Source organism: Condylura cristata, unplaced genomic scaffold (genome assembly GCF_000260355.1).
Source record: "Condylura cristata isolate star-nosed mole 26May11 unplaced genomic scaffold, ConCri1.0 scaffold00010, whole genome shotgun sequence".
Classification (NCBI taxonomy): Eukaryota; Metazoa; Chordata; class Mammalia; order Eulipotyphla; family Talpidae; genus Condylura; species Condylura cristata.
In genome coordinates, this window is record NW_004567111.1 from 21,881,201 (window position 1) to 21,900,367 (window position 19,167).

The following is a 19,167-nucleotide window of genomic DNA, read 5'->3' on the forward strand; positions in this document are numbered from 1 at the left end:
GTGATTAAATTTGTGTTTTCAATTTTTGATAGTTAACACAAAACATTTGATTTGATTTCTAAAGTATCCACAATAGGCCCTGCACATCATCAGTCAAGTAAACAACCTCTTCAAAGTAGCTTGAGGTACAAGGTGAAACAAGACTGGCAAATACACAGACAGGAAATACAAAGTGGTAGTAATTACAACGTATGCAGCCATTTAGGTACTGAGTCGTTAAGTGATGGCTCAGTTTATCCTTATGAAACATCCATATACTGAGGCAGAACTGTGGCAGTTGAAGGAGCTTGGCCTGTATCATCTTGGGCCAGCTCTTGGGCTAACACACCATAGAATTTGTGCAGAGGGCCAGACATTTTAGGCTCTATGCGCCTTATAGTCTTTGTTGCAAGACTATAGGACTCGACTTCTCTTAAGGTGTAAAAGCAACAATAGACTGAATAAACAAACATTTCTGTTTGAAAGAAACCTACTGATGAATATGGAAATTTCAATTTTATATTTTCATGTGTCACAAAATATTACATACTTGATTTCTATGACATGTCTCTCACCTCCCATGCTAAAAATTCTAGTTTTTCAGTGGAAAAGGAAAAGGGGGTATTCTAAAGTAACACAGGGCTGTGATTGACATTATAAATCTATCCAAGGTTTTCTTGTGCTTCATTTATGACTAAGTTTAACTTAGGCTCTACTGCCTACTGAGTAGTTCCAGTGACCAAAAGCATTGTTAATTTCACACAGAGGCCTTGGTAATCTAAACTGTTTCTAAGTGCCAGCTCTTAATGCTAAAGCTGTTTGCATGGAATATTTCACTTAAAAAGCTGTTTGGACTCTGTCTCCGGTGAATCCTCTCACCTTCTGCATCTCTGGCCTGTACCCCAGCTCTGTATGAATGAATAAATAAATCTTTAAAAAAAAAAAAACTGTTTGGTAGAACTAATACCACTATATTAACAAGAGAAGATCAATAGAAGATTTATGGGCTAGTAGTGATAGGAAGAATCCAACTTAAAATCACTACTTTCTTTCTTGGCTTATGTTAATAGTGAGTCAGGAAGCTTCCTGCTTTTGGGATTTAGAACTCTTAATGCACAGCAATTACCTTTATGAATCCCAAGCCTAGGTGATCAGGGACTCAGTTGCTAATGCACTTACTATAGCAGTGGACCTAGTGGCTCCTAGCTTTGAAGGTTAGTGTGTTGAGAGACAGCATGATGAGTCAGGTACACAGGAAGAAATATGCCTTGCAGGTTAGCAATGGCTTTATAGGGTGCAAAAACGTAATGAAAAAAGTGACACCATGATAATGTCTTTATTTCCTGAGCTACAATGAATTATTGCTCTTTTGAGTTAGACAGTTTTCAAAGGTGATTTATAAATACGAATATACATATTTCAAAGGTAAAGACGCATTCTATTCCCAACATGATCACAAGCTTTTAAAAAATTTTGTTATAGTGTGCCCAAAGCCCTCTAGGAACTCCCAGTCACTTAGTCCTTTTATCCTGGTTGTTTCTCTGGTCTCACTCTTCCCGAGCCAAATTGGAGCTGGAGACTGTGTGATTCCACTATATTCTGGGCATCCCATCTTTGCCCCATAACAACAATATGTGATATTAAAGTGACAATATGTTAAACAATGTAGTTAGTACTACCTTCCTAGTATTAATTTGTAAAAACAGTAACTAGAGAAGTTGTAACTAAGAATTTCTGCAAAGAATGAGTTTTTGAAAATGCTGATTTGATCAGATATGCCAAGAATCACCCCTTCAATTAAATTTTATATCTAAATCACAAATCACATTGCTTACACATAGATTATAATTTAAATTCATTTTATAGTCATAAATTTATGTAACATAAAACTATTTCTCAAAAATATTTTTAAATTCAGTGCTGACAGTAGGGCTTACTAGTAAGGAAGTTGTTGATCTACAGAAGCTACTTCACTCAGTTTCTTAAACACATCACTCAAGGTAAGTACAAAAATACTTATTGATTAAAAAATCAGTAAGTACTTCAACTTATTGAAAGTTCCAGGATCTTTTCTGTTGTTCCTGTGTCACTAGGTTAAGCTCTTGATTTTTCACATTAAGGAGGGAAGGAATGCTAATAAGTGTGTTAGCTGAAGTCAATTTTCCCCAATCATAATCACATTATTGATCCTGTGCATAAAAAAATATGCGAGGCTTTATTGAACAATAGTCCTTGATTCTGAAAGAGGTATTCTATGGACTGCTATATTGAGGAAGATTTGCTGTTTTCATCCAAAACCTTTGTGTTGTGTGCTCTTGCTATGAAAGAAAGAGAAGAAAATACTTTGTTAAATATGAGCATTCAGTGATCCAAGTTTTCAAGGAAATAAACTTTTTTAAAAAACTTGAATGATGATATCCTTAGCTTAACTCTCCTAAAGGACAGTAAAGATACAGGTATTTACAAATCAAAACCTTATATCAAAAAGAGCACTTCCTCTCTTAATGCTTGTTATAATCTTACCTCAGGCGAAAGGGAGGAAAGTGAAAACAAGATAGTGGCATATTGAGGCATAAACCAAATTTTAAGCAAACTGGAAAAAATACAGACTACAGTCTAGACTAATTACAACTTGTAAATAGTTGTAACTTACAACCACCATCAGTCTCTCATGTTTCCATACCTTTGTATTAAAATTTTGAGATTTATTTTCAACTTCCAAGGTTTGTACATCATTTTCTTTGCAGTAACTTTCTGTTCCAACTGTATCCATAATGTTGCTTCCATAATTCTGTGTATTATAGCCACTATCCATCTGACAGGAATGAGAAAAAAAAACCTCAGGATAATACCATGAACTATATAATTCACTTAAGATTTACTTGACAATATTTAGAGAAAATATGTTTATGTAGATGTGATTTATGTTTGTAGATAAAATGTATCTTAAAAATTTAAAATTTAAATCATTACAATGCAACTTCAGTATGGGTCACAGTGAATGCAGTTTAAAATGTAGTTCTTCATAGAACTGGTGGTTCTGCAAAATATTCACTTTACAATTCCTTTAGAATCAAGCAATAGCTACCACATAGAAAACAGTTTCTAGATGCTAGTTTTTCTTTTTAATTAAAATTGTAGCAATATAGAACACAATGACCCAGCTCCCAGGAGCAAAATAGAAAAATGAAATTCTAGCACACTTCAGTTTTGATACATACACAGTAAATTATCATTTTTAGCTGCTCCTTACAATCCTATTCACTGATGAAGCCAAAGCTCAAAGGGTGGTGTTCACAAAGAATGAGGTGATGAAAAGCTGAGATTTCAAAGTCCCTGTTTACTTACATTGCCTTTTCCTGCCTTAAAGGCAGAGCACTGAACAGCACAAGCCACAGAGATAGAACTGGCACTCAAGCCATTTTCTTCAAGTTAGGATTAAAGGGGAGGAAAAGGCTTTGTACTTTCATGCCCATCAGAAATAGAATACCTACAGAGTGCAGTACCTACAGGAATATTTGTTTCTCAGTAACATGGATATTTTTTCATATGTAAAACATAACATCCCAGGAGAAATGTTTTACTATCATTTGACAGCTACTTGATCAAAAACATTTACCAGATTGCTTCCCCAAAAATACAATGACAAATAATGGATTTATATAGCTGAATATATCAATGGAAAAGCTAATAGTAAATAAGGCGCCCAGTGCTTTGTCCCACTCTGTAATACAGAGAAGCATCAACAGGAGCCCCAAAAGAGAGTGGCTGACCCACTGCTCTCATTGAAGCCACAACAAACAAGTGCTTCTATGTACCAGCCAGACAATACAGATCACCTACAGGATCAGCAGCATTTAATGGCTGAAAAGGATAATGTGCTAAAACAAAAACATCATGTTCCATTTTCTGTCATACGGAACTGGCCTGGAGGAAAAGTATTTCCAAAGTCAAATGTGAGAGCAGAATGAACATATGATCAAATGCACAGCTCCTTGAAAAGTGTGTTCTTCCTTACAAAGTTACCAGAAATGTGTTCCAGGAGAGAGAGAGTAGTACTAGAAAGGGAGGTCAAACAGGATCTGGAACACAAGAGAGGACAAGGGAATTCCTTGATTGATGATCCAAACATCCATGTAACCAGGATCACTACTGCGTACCATATATGGCGTCCAAGCAACAATGAAGTAAGTCTAAAGGCTCTGGGGAAATGGTTGTCTTCAAGTGTTTGATGCTACCTCTGTGGCAGCAAAGAAAGAATATAAAAATCTTTAACTACAAAGTATTCTCTAAAAGGGAGACATTATTGATCTGGCCCAGTAGGTAAAACTGTTCACAGGCAGAATTCTACTTTAGCTCTATATAAGTGAGAGCTTGTAATGTCACAGTGAACTGGAATCTTTTGCAGATAAGCATAGAGTGGATGACAATTTAGTAGTGATAGAGGCAGTGGTTGGCTGGGTTAATGGCAAAAGAGTATTACATCAAAGTATTTTATAGCTTTATAAATGCTTTGAGAAAAGGAGAGAAATAACATCTTTAAGGTTAAGTTTGACCATGTTCTTTTCGCTTGAACCACATCTAGAAGCTGGGATAAGTAAATGATTCTAGTAGTTTCTTCTTTTTTAATTTAAGTAACTAACCATAAAGTCACAAGCATGAGCAAAAGATAAAATATGGGTCATTTAGAATCCTTCCCTGAGTTTTAAACTTAGCATGCCAAAGCTAAGGCATTATTGCAGGGGGTTGTAAAAATTAAATGAACACACATATATAGAGTACATAATGTCAGAACAGTTCCTGGTACACTTAAAGCTAAATTAGCTATTAGTATAAATCAGCTTAAAGAATACAGACTTTAGTTGGACTGCCAGGATTCAAATCTTAGCTCTACTACTTACCGGTCATGTAAGTTTTAAGTCAGTTACTCAACCTCTCTGGCCATCTTCTCATTTCTAAAAATGGGATCACACTACACATATTTCAAAGGACTTTTGTGAGGATTAATTTACATATTAACATATGTAAAGTATTCAGAACAATTCCTGGCATATAGTAAGAACTATTGTATTGGTATTGTTACTATGAAAAGGCAGGGAATGTATTTTTAAGTTTTAAAAAATCAGCTCCAGTGATACTGCAAAATTGGAGCTGTATAATTACATGACATTTACCAATCATAGTTTTAAGGAGAAAACACAAAAGTACCTTAAATTCTGTTTTTTTCTAAATGGTATCAAGGAAAAACAAAAACTACTGTATTTTTGGAGTACAAATTCTATACTAGAAATTGAATTCCTCTGGTACTAGTGATACCTAAGAGATGAATCCCAGGTAGTCTGATGCCTGCAGGCTCTAAAAAGAGACCAGCTTGATATCTTTTCCACACTAATCTTTTCCTATTCCAAATAAATAGCATTGTGAAAATTGAATTTGCATCACCAGTTCAATTTAAAAGAAAGTAACTTTCTTGGGAATCACTTTTTGATATTTTTTTAAAAGTTAGATGATGCTATAGTCCTCACATTTAACCAGTTTTCTTTCACTATAAACAGAAAAAAAAGATGAAAGAACACCAAAAGCAAGCAAAGGACTACAGTGTATTAAAATAATTTACCTGGATGTTGCTGTTTTCACAAGGAATGACACTGCTTTCTGCAAGAGGTGACATGCACATATGAGAGTTTTCAATACTGAAGGCAATCCCACTCACAGAATCAGTCAGAGGTAAACTCCCATTGTCGATTGGTTCCTTAATCCAGGTGTTTTCATCTGCTGTCTCTATTGGGTCAACCATATCCACAGTATTATTCTCCTTCTCACTTTCAATATCTGGCAGCAGTACAAATTCTTTCTCAGAAGCATTGGACTGATTCTCTGTAATAGACATGGCAGTCACCACCAAATGTGTGTCGTGGGGAGACACATCACTATGCAACTGATGTAGGTGTACCCCAGCAGGGCCCGTGGCTGGTGATGAGGTATCTGTGGAAGGAATAGTTGCTTTATCTTCATCTTCACTGTGAGTTTCAAGAGTAAGAGGTATTTGAATCAGTGAGGTCTTAGAATGAGCATCACCTCGACACATGTCAAGTCTCATTGGAGACCAATTTTTAACTGGTGAACAGCCGTCTATGTAAGGACTTCTGATGCATGGATTAGTAATTCCATTAGAATGAGTTCCAGATGAAGCATCAGGAGAATGCAGAGTAAATTTCCTTTGTTCTAAAAGGTTGGCAGGGGAAAATGACAGCACAAAAACATAAAAATGGAAAAACCATTATTAAAAAAGTGATAATCATATTTCATGCCAGAAAAACTGGATTTCTGTAACATCTGTATTGTTTACTGAATTACCATTTTAGTGCGGAAAACAGCACAGATGAACATGCCTCCATAAGTAGGATAAAGATCCCCCAAAATACTTCCTCTGGCACTTGCTTTTTAAAATTCAACAAAACTTTTCACTCCATGAGAATTATTTCCTCATAAGTATATCACTACTGTAACAATATTGTTTGTATGCAAAAACAGTACTGACAATAACAATTTAGCAGCTGTATTCAGTAAATAAAATCTGTAAAAATCTGTGTTTATGAAAAATACTATAAGGCAAACAAAAAACTGTAAAATAATGTTTACAATAATAGAGCTAGCAAATGACAAAATGATAAAAAATCTTAAAACTTAATAGATTTTATAGCTACATTAGTTTAATAAAAACAAAACTTTTTAAAATGGGAAAAATCACAGAAACAACCCTCTGAATGATAAATAAACAAAGTGTTCATGTCACACAAGTAACAAAAAATATGGAAATTAATCCACTCCTAGACATAAACCCAAAGCACACAAAAATACTAGTTCAAAAGAATACCTGTACCCCTATGTTTACTACAACACCATTTATAATAGGTAAGACCTGGAAACAACCCAAAATAGATAACTAGATAAAAAGATGTGGTAACTGTACGCAGTGGAATACTATTCAGCAATCAAAATGATAAACTAATGCCATTCACAGCAAAATAGAGGAGCAAGAAGGAATTATGCCCAGTGAAATGTCAGAGGAAAGTATATGTTTCACTTATAGGAGGACTACAGGGGAACCAAATAAGGCACCAGGGAAAAAAATAACAAAAAACATAACACAGCAAAAATAGACAGCTATAAACAGAGACATTCTGTTGGGGTGAGGAGAGAGGAATTGGAACAAGGGAGGGAAGAGCACAGAGGACTATGGTGATGATACACGGGTGACCTGGTGGTGGGAATTCTATGGGGACTGCCCCTGAAAAAATCTGTAAAAATTTGTGTTCATACAACATACTATAAGGCAAACAAAAAAACTGTAAATTAATGTTTGCAGTAATAAAGAGCTTAAGAATGACAAACATTGTTTAAAAATCAACAATGATGCAAAATATAAATAAATAGGTTTAAAAAACAGTACATTAAAAGTGGAGATTCTTCTCCTAAGAAACAGATGAGCAATAAGCATTTGGAAAAAGTTCAACATTGTAATAATCAAAAGATACAAAAACTAAAGCAGTAGGAGATCTGGTTGTACCAACACCTTAACAAACACCAAAAAGAATGGTGATTTCAGTGTTTCTGGATGGGGGAGAAACTAGTACTCTCATACAAAACCAGTGAAAATTTTAATCAGTGTAACTTTATGGAGAAAATCTGACAAAGTTCATTAAAAGTCTTAAAAGCTTTCACCAAATAATTCCACTTCTGAGAATTTAACCTATAAGGACATAAGTATTTACAAGAATAACATACGTACAAGGATAATTATTATTTTGGGGATTAAAAAGTTAGTATTAGCATAAATGAAAACAAATATAAAGGTTACATTCATAAAACAGAATGTCAGAGAGGGATTGAAAATCATGGTTTCAGACAGTAAGTAATCTGACTTACCTATGAACATACACATTAATAAAACGTTTTGTAAAAAAAGCAGAACATAAAAGTATATATGTAAATGCATGTTTGTGGAGAATAAGATACACATCTCTATTAAAAGAAACTAACAAAAAAATGCCATTTGCAATTTTACAATCTTACCTACTATAGATTTTTTTATCATGAATATTTTTCAGAAAGTGCTTTAATTTTTTTCAAAGAAAAACTGATACATGCAAAGAAAAATAGGTAAATGCCATACACTATATTTACCATAAAAACCTTGCCAAACAACTGTATCTTTACAAAATGCAAATAGCCAATTACCAAAGTCTGAACCTACATGTCACAAAGCATATAAAATTCAACTTATCTCAAATATTCACATCTTTCAGTTATTTCCTTCGTAAGAATGTTTGAGATAAAGACCGCTACTCTGCTGAAAATCTTACCATGTCTTTAAAGTAAATTATTTCTTTTGTTAAAAAAAAAATCACAATTTCTAAATATGAAATATGAAGAGCTCCATGGTTAGGGAAAGCTAAAAAGAGCTTCCTTAATAACAAATATTGACAGTATATAATTTTTAATTAGGTATTTTTATTAGAAGACCTACCTGAGAGTGGTGTCATTCCTATTTTAAATGTAACTGGTGAGAAAGTGGGTGATGGGATAGGTGAAGGGTTGGTCATACTTCCCAAACTGTATTTTTTCGCACTACCATGAATAGGGCTAGAAGAAAACTGCCCCTGTGAGCAAAATAAATAGGTCAAATGATATGGTTCTCCACAGCTCTATTGTACTGGATGCTACTTACCTATATCTTCATTTATAAACTAGGTCATGTCAATTTTAGTCATTTACCAAAAGTCAAGATGCTAAAAGGCATGGCACCTTGTAACAAGAACATGTAGAATGTTACTAAAACTTAGAAATGTGCCAGTCACAATAAAATGCAAATGACAGCTATTTAAACAATCATATTTTTTAGTGAGCAAATATCTATGAAAAACTTTACTCCATTAATGCCAATTCAGGTGTGTTACACTGAAAATCTTACTAAAATAATTCAGTAAGTAGCTTACACTTCTATATATATGTCTAATGTGTGTGTGTGTGTGTGTGTGTGTGTGTGTGTGTGTGTCTAAATGCAAAATTGGAGACTAGCTGAAAACATTCCTATAGCTAGTGAGAAAATAAGAACTGGTTTAAACCTCATCAAAAACAAAACCCAAAAGATAACTATTCCTTCCCATGCAATATGAGTATCCAGGCCCAAGCAGCGCTATGGCAATCTGATCAGCCACTGTAATCCACTTCTTACCGAACTCGGTGTCTGCACAGGGCTCTTACGCTGTACAGGAGATAAATCTATTGAATAAAAAACTTCAAGTGATGTTTGAGCACCAGCATGAGGACTTGTGGGAGATGCAGGAGGTAAAGAGTCTGAAATACTTCCATTGCCATCTAAAAATAGCTTTCTCCTGAGAGATGAAGAACTGAGATTTCCAGGAGACTGGTCTGTGAATTCATCTGCTCTAAAATAGTCACCTATATTTAATGTTAAAAGAACAAAAGGCAGAGTTAGTTATTTTGAAGAACAATTACATTTCAGTTACGTGAGATTTTAAAATCAGCATATACTATGTTTTGTTTTTTTTTTCCAAAAGAAGGTAAAATTCCATTGCATATGTGATGTTTTAAATCTGAAATTATCCATTTTGAGTGTTTCATTATTAGCTTAGGTAATTCCAATAAAGATTTGTCCATGAATAGTATGTAAAGCTAATTATGATTAAAAGAAAAAAAAGCTAATTATGATTAAAAGAAAAAAAAAAAAGGTTAATTTAGGCCATGTTAAACAAAAGGGAGAAATTTCAGGATGGTTTCCTGACGTCTTTAGAGCAAGACAATGCCAGACAGTATCACTTACAAAAAGCCATCATCAGTACTCTGGTTTCTCTTCAGATCACATAAATCTTTTGCCTTTACAAAAAACCATTAAAACAAACCTTTTATTTAAGTTAGTAAAGGGCTTACACAAATACAATACCTACCAAGTATACTTTCTAAATTAAAATCCACAGGAAGAGACAGTAACGTCTGACAAGCAGCTGGAAGTGAACAGATAAATAAATACAAACATGGATAAATCAATGCAAGCACATTACATGCAATTTAGCATGTGCTTCCCAATCAACCATCTCCCCATGATGCTCCAGCCAAACTGCACTATTTCATTTATGCATCTTGTTACATAACATGGTACCTCTATAAGTGGTTTCCCACACTTTCCACTACAGATGTAAACTAGTGTGCTGCTGAGATTTGAATAAATTAAGAAGCCCGCCTATATCTGAGGACAGATTTCCCAATATTAACATTTCAAAAGGATCCCTTCCCAAAAATCCAGAAATTTATTCACAAAAGCTTTGAATACAGAACTATTGCTATTTCTAAACACAGCTAGATGTATCTATTTTGTTTAAAAGTCAGCTCTTATATAGCTCACCCATTAAAAGTGAGCAATTTCAACAGAGAAAAGTCCAAGCACATGAAATGAATTTAATATCATATGTAGCTTGCTATGAATTTAATAGCTTGATATGGATACTTCTTTTTAAATTATATTCATACTCACCATTACTTTTCTCAGAATGGATAGTCAGCTTTTTTCCAACTGGAGATTCATTATTTATGTTAATACCTGTAAGACATTGTCAATGAAACATCTTACATATCTTTTTTTTTTTCCCATTTAATTTAGGGTTACTTCTTCCAAGGAAAAAGTGAACCAAGGGGAAGAGACAAGAATGGATAACATTCACCTTCAACCTTTTAAGGCTGACATCACAGAGAGCAACCATCCTTTTCTTAAACAACATTACCTCCTCCTTTATGGTAGTAACCTTTCAAATTTTATCCTAGTGCTCCTTTGAAGTTAAAGAATTATTTTACAAGAAGCAAGCCAAATTTTATATATCGATATATAATACAGGCCACATAAGTCTCTGCACTTTATATGCAGACATGTATTTTTTTAATGCTGTACAGTAAAATTTTTTATTTGATTACAACAAAATAAGAATTTCCTTCCAACCCTATTGTTGATCTCTTTGGTTGGATTGACAATACAACCCAATAATACAAAATGGAACAGGACAAATTGAAATGTCTGAAATATATATATTTTACAGGTGTCTTAAAAAAGTAACAGGAAAAAAATATAAGAGCTTTACTAGGAACATGAAACAAGAATTAAAAGTATATTATAAAGGAGAAAATAAAGATACCATTGGTATATGAAGAAATAAAAATTACATCAGTCATTTAAAATGTCAAGCAATGAGAAAGGCAATAATGCAAAAACTGAATGATGCCAGGTCTTGGTAAGATACTGGACAAAGGGACCCTCGGTGCTGCTGGCGGCCACACAGTCTGTGCAGGCACACCAGACACCAGTCTGGTTCTATCTAGTCAAATCAGGTTGAACAAATCCGATTGTTATGATTTTATGGTTTGACTCACATGATTTTTAGTATACTCACATTTACTGGAATGATACTCTGGAATTTGTTTCCCATCATGATCAGTCCAAGGAGAGGGCACAATGACATCCTTGGTGAAAAACTACGAAAATTAAAATCATACAGTTAGGCATAAATTCCCACCAAGAAATGAGAAGGTACCAGTGCTATTTTCAAATAACCATCACTTTACAGTTATATTTAAAATTTTAATACTCAAAAGAACAAATGGCTAAAGGTTGTGAAATGGAAGAAATTTTAAATTTATATGTAGAGAAATTTTAATACTTCAAGTCAAGCACTGAAATTGAAATCTTGTAAATTAAGCTAAGGGCATTAATTTATGAACATTTTTTAATTTATCCTCCACCCCACTGTTTTTCTGGCAGTTGGGAGAGAACTGATGAAAGGGAGGATGGAGAGGGGAAAAAAGAAATGGAGACAGACATATAAAGATAAGTCAACCTGAATGACATGCTGGAATTGGCTTGCTCTGGCTCTCAAATGGGATTATTAGTTTCTGAAATTCTGTGCATCAGCTATCTAAGAGCCAATATTGAAGATGAAAGTACATAAACCTACAGTAAAATAACGGTAATATATACTTAAGATCATCATTGCTGATTCTTCTATATGCTCTTGAGGTTCACTGAGTCTTTTCTGGCTCTTTGGAGGAACGCCTCCACATACTGGTATACTTTTCCTATTCAGTCATGCCACGTGAGTGATGTGACGATGTCACAGTTGGAGTATTTACACAAGAGATGAAGAAATCGTGCTCTTCCCAAAGCCAGAGGGCGAGTGATTAAGTATTTGCCAGATGGCCAGAGCCAGTCTACTAATCATAGAACATTTGCGTATATGTCTTTCTTCTATCATTCCAGATAGAAAGTTAAGCCTAATAAAGTACTTTTCCCTTTCCTCTGTTTTGGGGAGCAGTACAAAACATTTTATTTTCTTTACACTTAGCAAAGAACTAATTTCCTTACCTAAGTTACCTAAGAATACAAGAGAAGAGATACAAAAAAGGGGTTCCCTGGAGGCACTGATTAGGATATAATAGAGAATTGCTAGAACAAAAGAAATATTAAGCCCCCAATGATTTATGAAGCAATATATAAATTCACTGAGAAATACAAATCCAAATAAAATGTAAAAATTTTAAAATAATAAGCCTAAAACAAATTAAGAAGTTTGATAATAACCAGTATTGCACATATGAGAAAGACAGTACATTAATGCTGCCAGGAGTAAAGATGGATACAACCTTTTGTAAAGTCAGTTTGGTAAAAGCAAAACTGAAAATTCAATTTCTGACTTAGCAAATTTAGTTCAAGTATACAAAGCTGTATTACAACTGTGTTGTTCACTGCAACATCATTTGTGCTAGAAAAACATCAAAACAACCTAAACATTTATCAACAGAAGTAGTTAAGGTTATGGCTCATTCATGCAATGGAATACTATGTTGTTACTACAGGACATAAAAATCTATGTGTGCTAGTTATGAAAAGATACCTAAGAAAATTAACAAGCAAAAATAGCAAGATGTAAAACAGTATGAGTGATAATCCTATATGTCTAAGATATTTAAAGGCTATAAACTTAACCTAAAAGTATACACATGAAATATTCTTTGAGGGAATGGGATGGTAATGAGGCACAATTCACTTTGGGAGGAATAAAGTACATGAAACTTTTCTAACACAAAGGTTTGTTTGGAAATACAAAAGGGCAACATTTACACTAAAAAAAAAATATGAGGGACTATCTTATCTCCTGATCTCTGACACAGTAAAGCTGAAGTCCTATGGGGTACAGGAGAGGTGAGGAGTAGAGATACGTGGAAGGGGGTTTGAGAGGATAAAAGCAAAATTAAGGAATGATGCCATGCCTACCTCAAAAATAACTAGATAAACTTTACATTTTAAGAGGAGCTGAGCAAATAAACTAAAAGTAAAAAACTTAGTTCATCATTTTTACTTTTAAAAAAATAGCCTACTAATGTGATATACTTTTTCTATTTAGTGCTAAGATATTTTCTTTCATGAAGTAGTTTATGCCTTAATAATCCACACAAAAGATAAAACCACCATCAATGCCAATTCATAGTCTGAAAATATTCAACTTCCTCTACAGAAACTTAAGGTGAAAAGAGGTTGGTGCTGATCCATCCCTGATGGCTCAATAAAAACACGCTGCACCCTAAGAATGAATAGATGGAAAAGCACAATCTTCACTAAAAAAAAAGACCTCAACTAGAGGGGAAAGCACTAACCTATAGATCACTAAGTAAGGCTTTGAATAGCTAAAAACATTAGACTTATGGAGACCGGAGAGATGCTTAAAATAGGGAGGCTGGCAAGTCCTGGGCAGTTGGGACAGCAAAGGATTTGCAGGAAGTCTTTCTAACAGAAGTGACAAGCATGCAGAATTGATGCTTAATTGGCTTAGCAGTTTTAAGTTACCTCTTCAATGGCTTTTTGTCTTTTGTCTTCCACATCTTTATCTAGTCTATACAGAGATAAAGAAGAAAAATAACCATGCCATTACTTCAGTTGATTGAACATTTAAAATAATAACGTTTCAAATAATTTCCTTCTGTTGAAACTGGCAAATGTTAAGCTCATTTTGAAAGAAAAATTGGTATCTTACCACATTTATAGAGGATAATATTCAATGTTCACTATTATGCTGGTAGGCTTAACCCCCTCTTCAGTTTGAATGAAATAATATTTTCCTTTAAAAGGCTTGTAATAATGTAAGTTACAATTAACTGATTTACATAAACTTTGTCATTTAATCACAGCAAATAAGGAGTAGTTCATTCCACAAATATCAATGAATTGTTTAAATCTTTTTCTTCAATAATGGCAAATTTAACATAAGTATAATTTCAGAATCAACTCTTATTCTGTAAAAGAAGGAAACTATCATCCTTACAGTTCTTAATAGCCAAACTTATTATGAAATTAAATATCAACAATATAAAATTTTGACCAATGAATTTTAAGTTTTTTTTCCATTTTGATATAATTTGCAATTACAGTAACCGAAGTTCATCGGTGGTAAGATTTAATATAAAGTGTCATGTCCCAAGCATAAGACACATGATGGCTAAAGATTCAGCAGTCAGTTTTGTTACAACCACTTTTAATCTGTTTCACGAAAGAATATTGCTTTCCACCAATAAACTGTTAAGACAATTCATTTTAAAAACAATGTAAAACTATTTTCTCTCTAATTTCTCCACGTATATATATTTTTTGTGACTCAGCCAAATTGATCTTAAGAATGTACATGTTTCAGAAATTAAAATCTTGAATTTTCTTAAGTAAGGGAAGTATGAGAAAAGTCTTCACAGAACATGATAATCAGCATGAACAGCCATTTTAAGTAAATTAGTTCTCTTCTTTTTATCATTGTCATATCAGGTCAAAATGAAGTCCATAGTAATAGCAGCACAGAACATGATTAAATGCATTGTGCCATTTGGAAAGTGCTGCTTCATCAGAAGGACCTTACGAACCTGGAATATTCAGGTGATTGCTAGAAGCAACAAGCACCAGTTCAGCAAAGTTATAAGAGAGCCAAGTTATAAGTAGACAGGTACTTATATAATAATTCACACAATACTGGCATGATAAATAAAAGTTACCAGTGTGTTGTAATGGATCTTTGCAGTTGTTGGGTGGGGGTGCTTCAGGACAATTTATCTCCTGTATGGGCAGACTCACTTATTTATACAGTTATGCCTTATAATTATCTTTTTTTATATGTAGCAGAGCATGAAAAGGTGAGAAGCACTGAGATAGGAAACTTGGATTAGACAGAGACATAGAATGCTACTGCTTGTTTATAAGAATGAATCATGTTTTGTTATGAATATACTTACTGCCCTTGTGAGAAATCATAACCAATCATTGAACTATATTAGTAAATTAAATTGAGGCCTTTTCCAATTCCTCACATAAATTTATCCAGGTGATACTCTATTTATTAATAACCAGAAATGCTATGTCACAACTTTGGTTAACTGTACTGTTCATTCTAGAGGACAGGAATAATATCCTGTACATTTTCAGTGTTCTTCACAATACTTAAATCTCTGAATTAATAGGTAATATTATCCATGGTCGGATACTGAAAAGATGAGGCAAAATAACATGCAATGTTTATATGAAATAAAATATTAGTACCATTTGTGACTCATCTACTTTTAGAGATTATTTTCTACTTTTTCTTTTCAAGGTTTTATTTACATTTCACTTAAGACCCTCTTCTACTTTTATCTCCATTCTATACTCTATAACAATTTGAATAGACATAAGTTAATAATGAGTGAGTAACCAAACATCAATTTATCTAGTCAAAAGGTAAAGAGGTAGAAAAGTCAGACAAATATTTTCAAGTGTCTCAAAAGTGTGACTGGATTCAAAAGTTAAAAAAAGTTGTTTTCCCTTTATTTTGAACTGAGGGCACATTTACCTCAAGACCAAAACTTAAAAGCTAGTTATAACAGGATTCAAGTTTTTCAAATATAAAGAAATCAAATTAAAATTGACATAAACAAGAGTCCCTAAAACTAATAACAGGTACTACTACCTGCAGTTTGTAATCAAAAACTGCATCTTCTGTACCACAGAAGTGCAAGTTCTCCCCATTAGGCACCATTACGCAGTTCAAGTGTGAAACACACCAGTGCTTGGAAGCCCTGGGTATGTGAACAAATAAGACTGCTCTGAACTAGGCTGAATTCAAGACAATGCAACAGAGATGCCCAAAGGGTCCTTGTCAGAGTAGGGTGATCTAGAAAAGCCCTCTGTTGGTAATGCATACCTTTTTGTTGACTGTCCCTTAACCTGGTAAGGGGATGCAAAGGGCAATGAAACAGCATTTCATGTTACCTGATACCATCAAACCCCGCAAAACAAAAAATTCAAAATGAAAATTTAGTAGCAGAATCCACAATCATGTAAACCAGATACAAATTTCAGAATAGCTTTCCCTCTACCAAATGCTAAGGAGGCAAAGGGGTCCCGTAAACAGCAGCAGATTACCTCTAAAGTAAAAAGAATCCTGTGCAGATTTAGAAGGGTTAGCAAGGGAATCTTACTGGTTTTATGTCTCTGAACTCACTCTGCACTTAGAACAAATCTATATCAAAATTCCCCCCCCCAATATTTTTGTTTATAAAAATATTCAACTTTTGGAATTTCCTAGCCCTCTTCACTAGATAATATATTATTACACTTAGGTGTGAGAAAGGAAAACTTACCGAGAATGACTTAAGTATAAAGCCTGACGATGAATATCTTCTGGGTCTATTTCTACAGGATTTATTACAGCTAGTTGATCAATAGACCATCTAAATTCCCCTGGAGTCTTAACAAAAGAAGTGAGTTTATCAGTAAAAGCAAACTAAAATAGTTCGTCAAAATACAACTAATGCGAGCTTCAAAAGTGATGGTTATAAAATGAAATTATTTAAAGCTCATATTTAAACATTTTATTTTACCACTAAGTTAAATGACAAATGGTTACCAAATCATACCATATCTACTGAATTGGCTGTATCTCTTAACGTAGTAAAATCTTCCATACAGGTGATTTTGCATAATCAGCATCACAACATAAAAGTCACAGTAAAGCAATGAGGATATAGACTATAGACATTGCACAATTCACAACCACAGCTATACAACATATCCATGTAAAAGTAAAATCTCTTAAGAGTTATCAAAGGTCATTACTTTCACTAAGAAAATAAACAGTCCTAGCTACAAAGTGCATGCAAAAACTCATAAAAGAGTTGGTCCTTAAAATACTGAAGAATGATAACCAGTATTGTTCAATTAAACCAAAACTATTTAAAATGTGTAATTCCAAGTTTAGGTTTTACAAATTTGGACTTAAAAACCCAAGATGCATACATTCTAGGGGCTTGAGGTTCAAACTCCAGTCATTGCATTATTTATTTTCATGAACACTAAGATAACTTAAATTTAATGCATCAATGAAAAATCATGACGTCTGATTAGTAATTTAATAGTTTTATTTATAAACTATTTAACTCCTCTAGCACATTACTGCTTGTTGTTTAAGCTGACATGAAAGTGAGTATAAACACTCATTTACAGTTTTTCTAGGTTACTTACTAGGTTAAAATATCAGACTTCAAAAGTTGTTCCCTTATGTTATAAAGAATAAAAATAATCTACAAATGATCAGGTCTTCCCTAATCTCTAAAGAGCACTTTCCATATCACCCTTGTGCTAAACCACTTATCATTGCACATAACATATTTTTTCAAATTGCTAAGTGTGTTTACTCCAAAAGAACAGAAGTGGACTTTTAAAATACAACCTATAAGCTAAGAATGTTTGACAAAAACCCAAAAGAATATTAGTATTGTATGATATGTTAAAATTACATGTAGAATTTAAAATTCACTGCCCATAAACAAAGCTTTATCAGGACACAGTCACACTCATTTCTGTAAGTACTACATGTAGTTGCTTTTGTGATGCAAGGAAGAGCTGAGTGGTTGTAATAGTGATCTGTGGGCCAGAGGAACTGCAAAGCCTAAAATATTTACTGTCTGGACTAAGACAGAAAACATTTGCTAAGCCCTGCAATAGAGTATCAAGTACTTGAGAGTCTTCATCTAATAAGCCTCACTTGTTCATGATGTAACCATGATGCCTCCTTGTATATACAGCACATATCTAATAGATAGCAGCATTCAAGTATTTGCTAAATATGGTAATCATATGGTAATCACAGATACATCATCAACCCTAGATAGCATTTAGCTACACTGGTAGTTGCAGAAAACAAATATGTTATCTACTAAATTTTAAGAAAAGAGAAGACTAAAGCTAACTTATTTTTAGCCTAGCCATTATAACCACTATTGCCCTTAGTTATAAGGAATTTCATCACTAAAAAATGCATGTTCTGTATATACACTCCCTGGTAAAAGTTGCCTCCTTGCCAGTAAAGATATTTTTTATTTAAAATAATTTGTAAACATTAGTCAACAATACTTACTTACTGGTAATTTTGTTGATTTAAAAACTGATGGACTAGAAAGAGTTTGTTCGTGGAGATTACAATAATCACCAGGACTTTCAAAAGGATTTAAAACAGGAATCCTCCCTGGAGTTTCTGGTGTTATTTGCATTTTTGATTCCTTGACATCTCCCATAGCACCGTGAGAAAACTAAAAAGAAATCAGAAATACGAGTAATAAATCTTCAAAGATCCATACATCGTTTGACAATTAAAATGATTTCAACATATATTTCACAAAACAACTCAAAACCTAACACCATTGGTATTAATTTACAAGAAAAGTATCACATACATTTTCTAAAGTAATGCAATAACCTTCAAAGCTAGTGATCATTTTGCTGAAAAATTAACAAGTGCAAAGAAGTTAAATGGCTTATAACTATTAATGTATTAATCATGACTGAGTTCTGGTCGTCTCTACAGGCAATTTTATGTTAGAATAGTCAGAAAACACCTTTCAATTAAAAGACATGTCAGTTCTGTGTTCATTATCTCAAGTCTCCATGAGCATTTGCACATCCTTCGTCTGTCCCATTAATTCCTAAAACACAGCAGTTACTAAACATAATTATAGCAAGAAATTAAGAGATGAGGAAGCTTGCACACGGGTGCTTTTCCTACACATCAGCCCCGTGTGAGAAGTTCCACTCATCAGATCTTTTGGTTGACG

General features: G+C 33.6%; 1 protein-coding gene across 1 annotated transcript; it reads right to left on the reverse strand.

Annotated features, from left to right (window-relative positions):
- Positions 1-1,980: 1,980 nt before the first annotated feature.
- BORA (bora, aurora kinase A activator) lies at positions 1,981-18,645 on the reverse strand. The gene is made up of 11 exons (XM_012723187.1): positions 18,478-18,645; positions 16,699-16,805; positions 13,889-13,934; positions 11,442-11,523; positions 10,535-10,600; positions 9,951-10,007; positions 9,218-9,444; positions 8,510-8,642; positions 5,597-6,204; positions 2,663-2,794; positions 1,981-2,297 (listed from the first exon to the last, which is right to left on the reverse strand). The coding sequence occupies exons 1-11, from the start codon at positions 18,628-18,630 to the stop codon at positions 2,232-2,234; spliced, it is 1,677 nt and encodes a 558-aa protein (XP_012578641.1). The 5' UTR covers positions 18,631-18,645; the 3' UTR covers positions 1,981-2,231.
- Between the last annotated feature and the right edge of the window lie 522 nt (positions 18,646-19,167).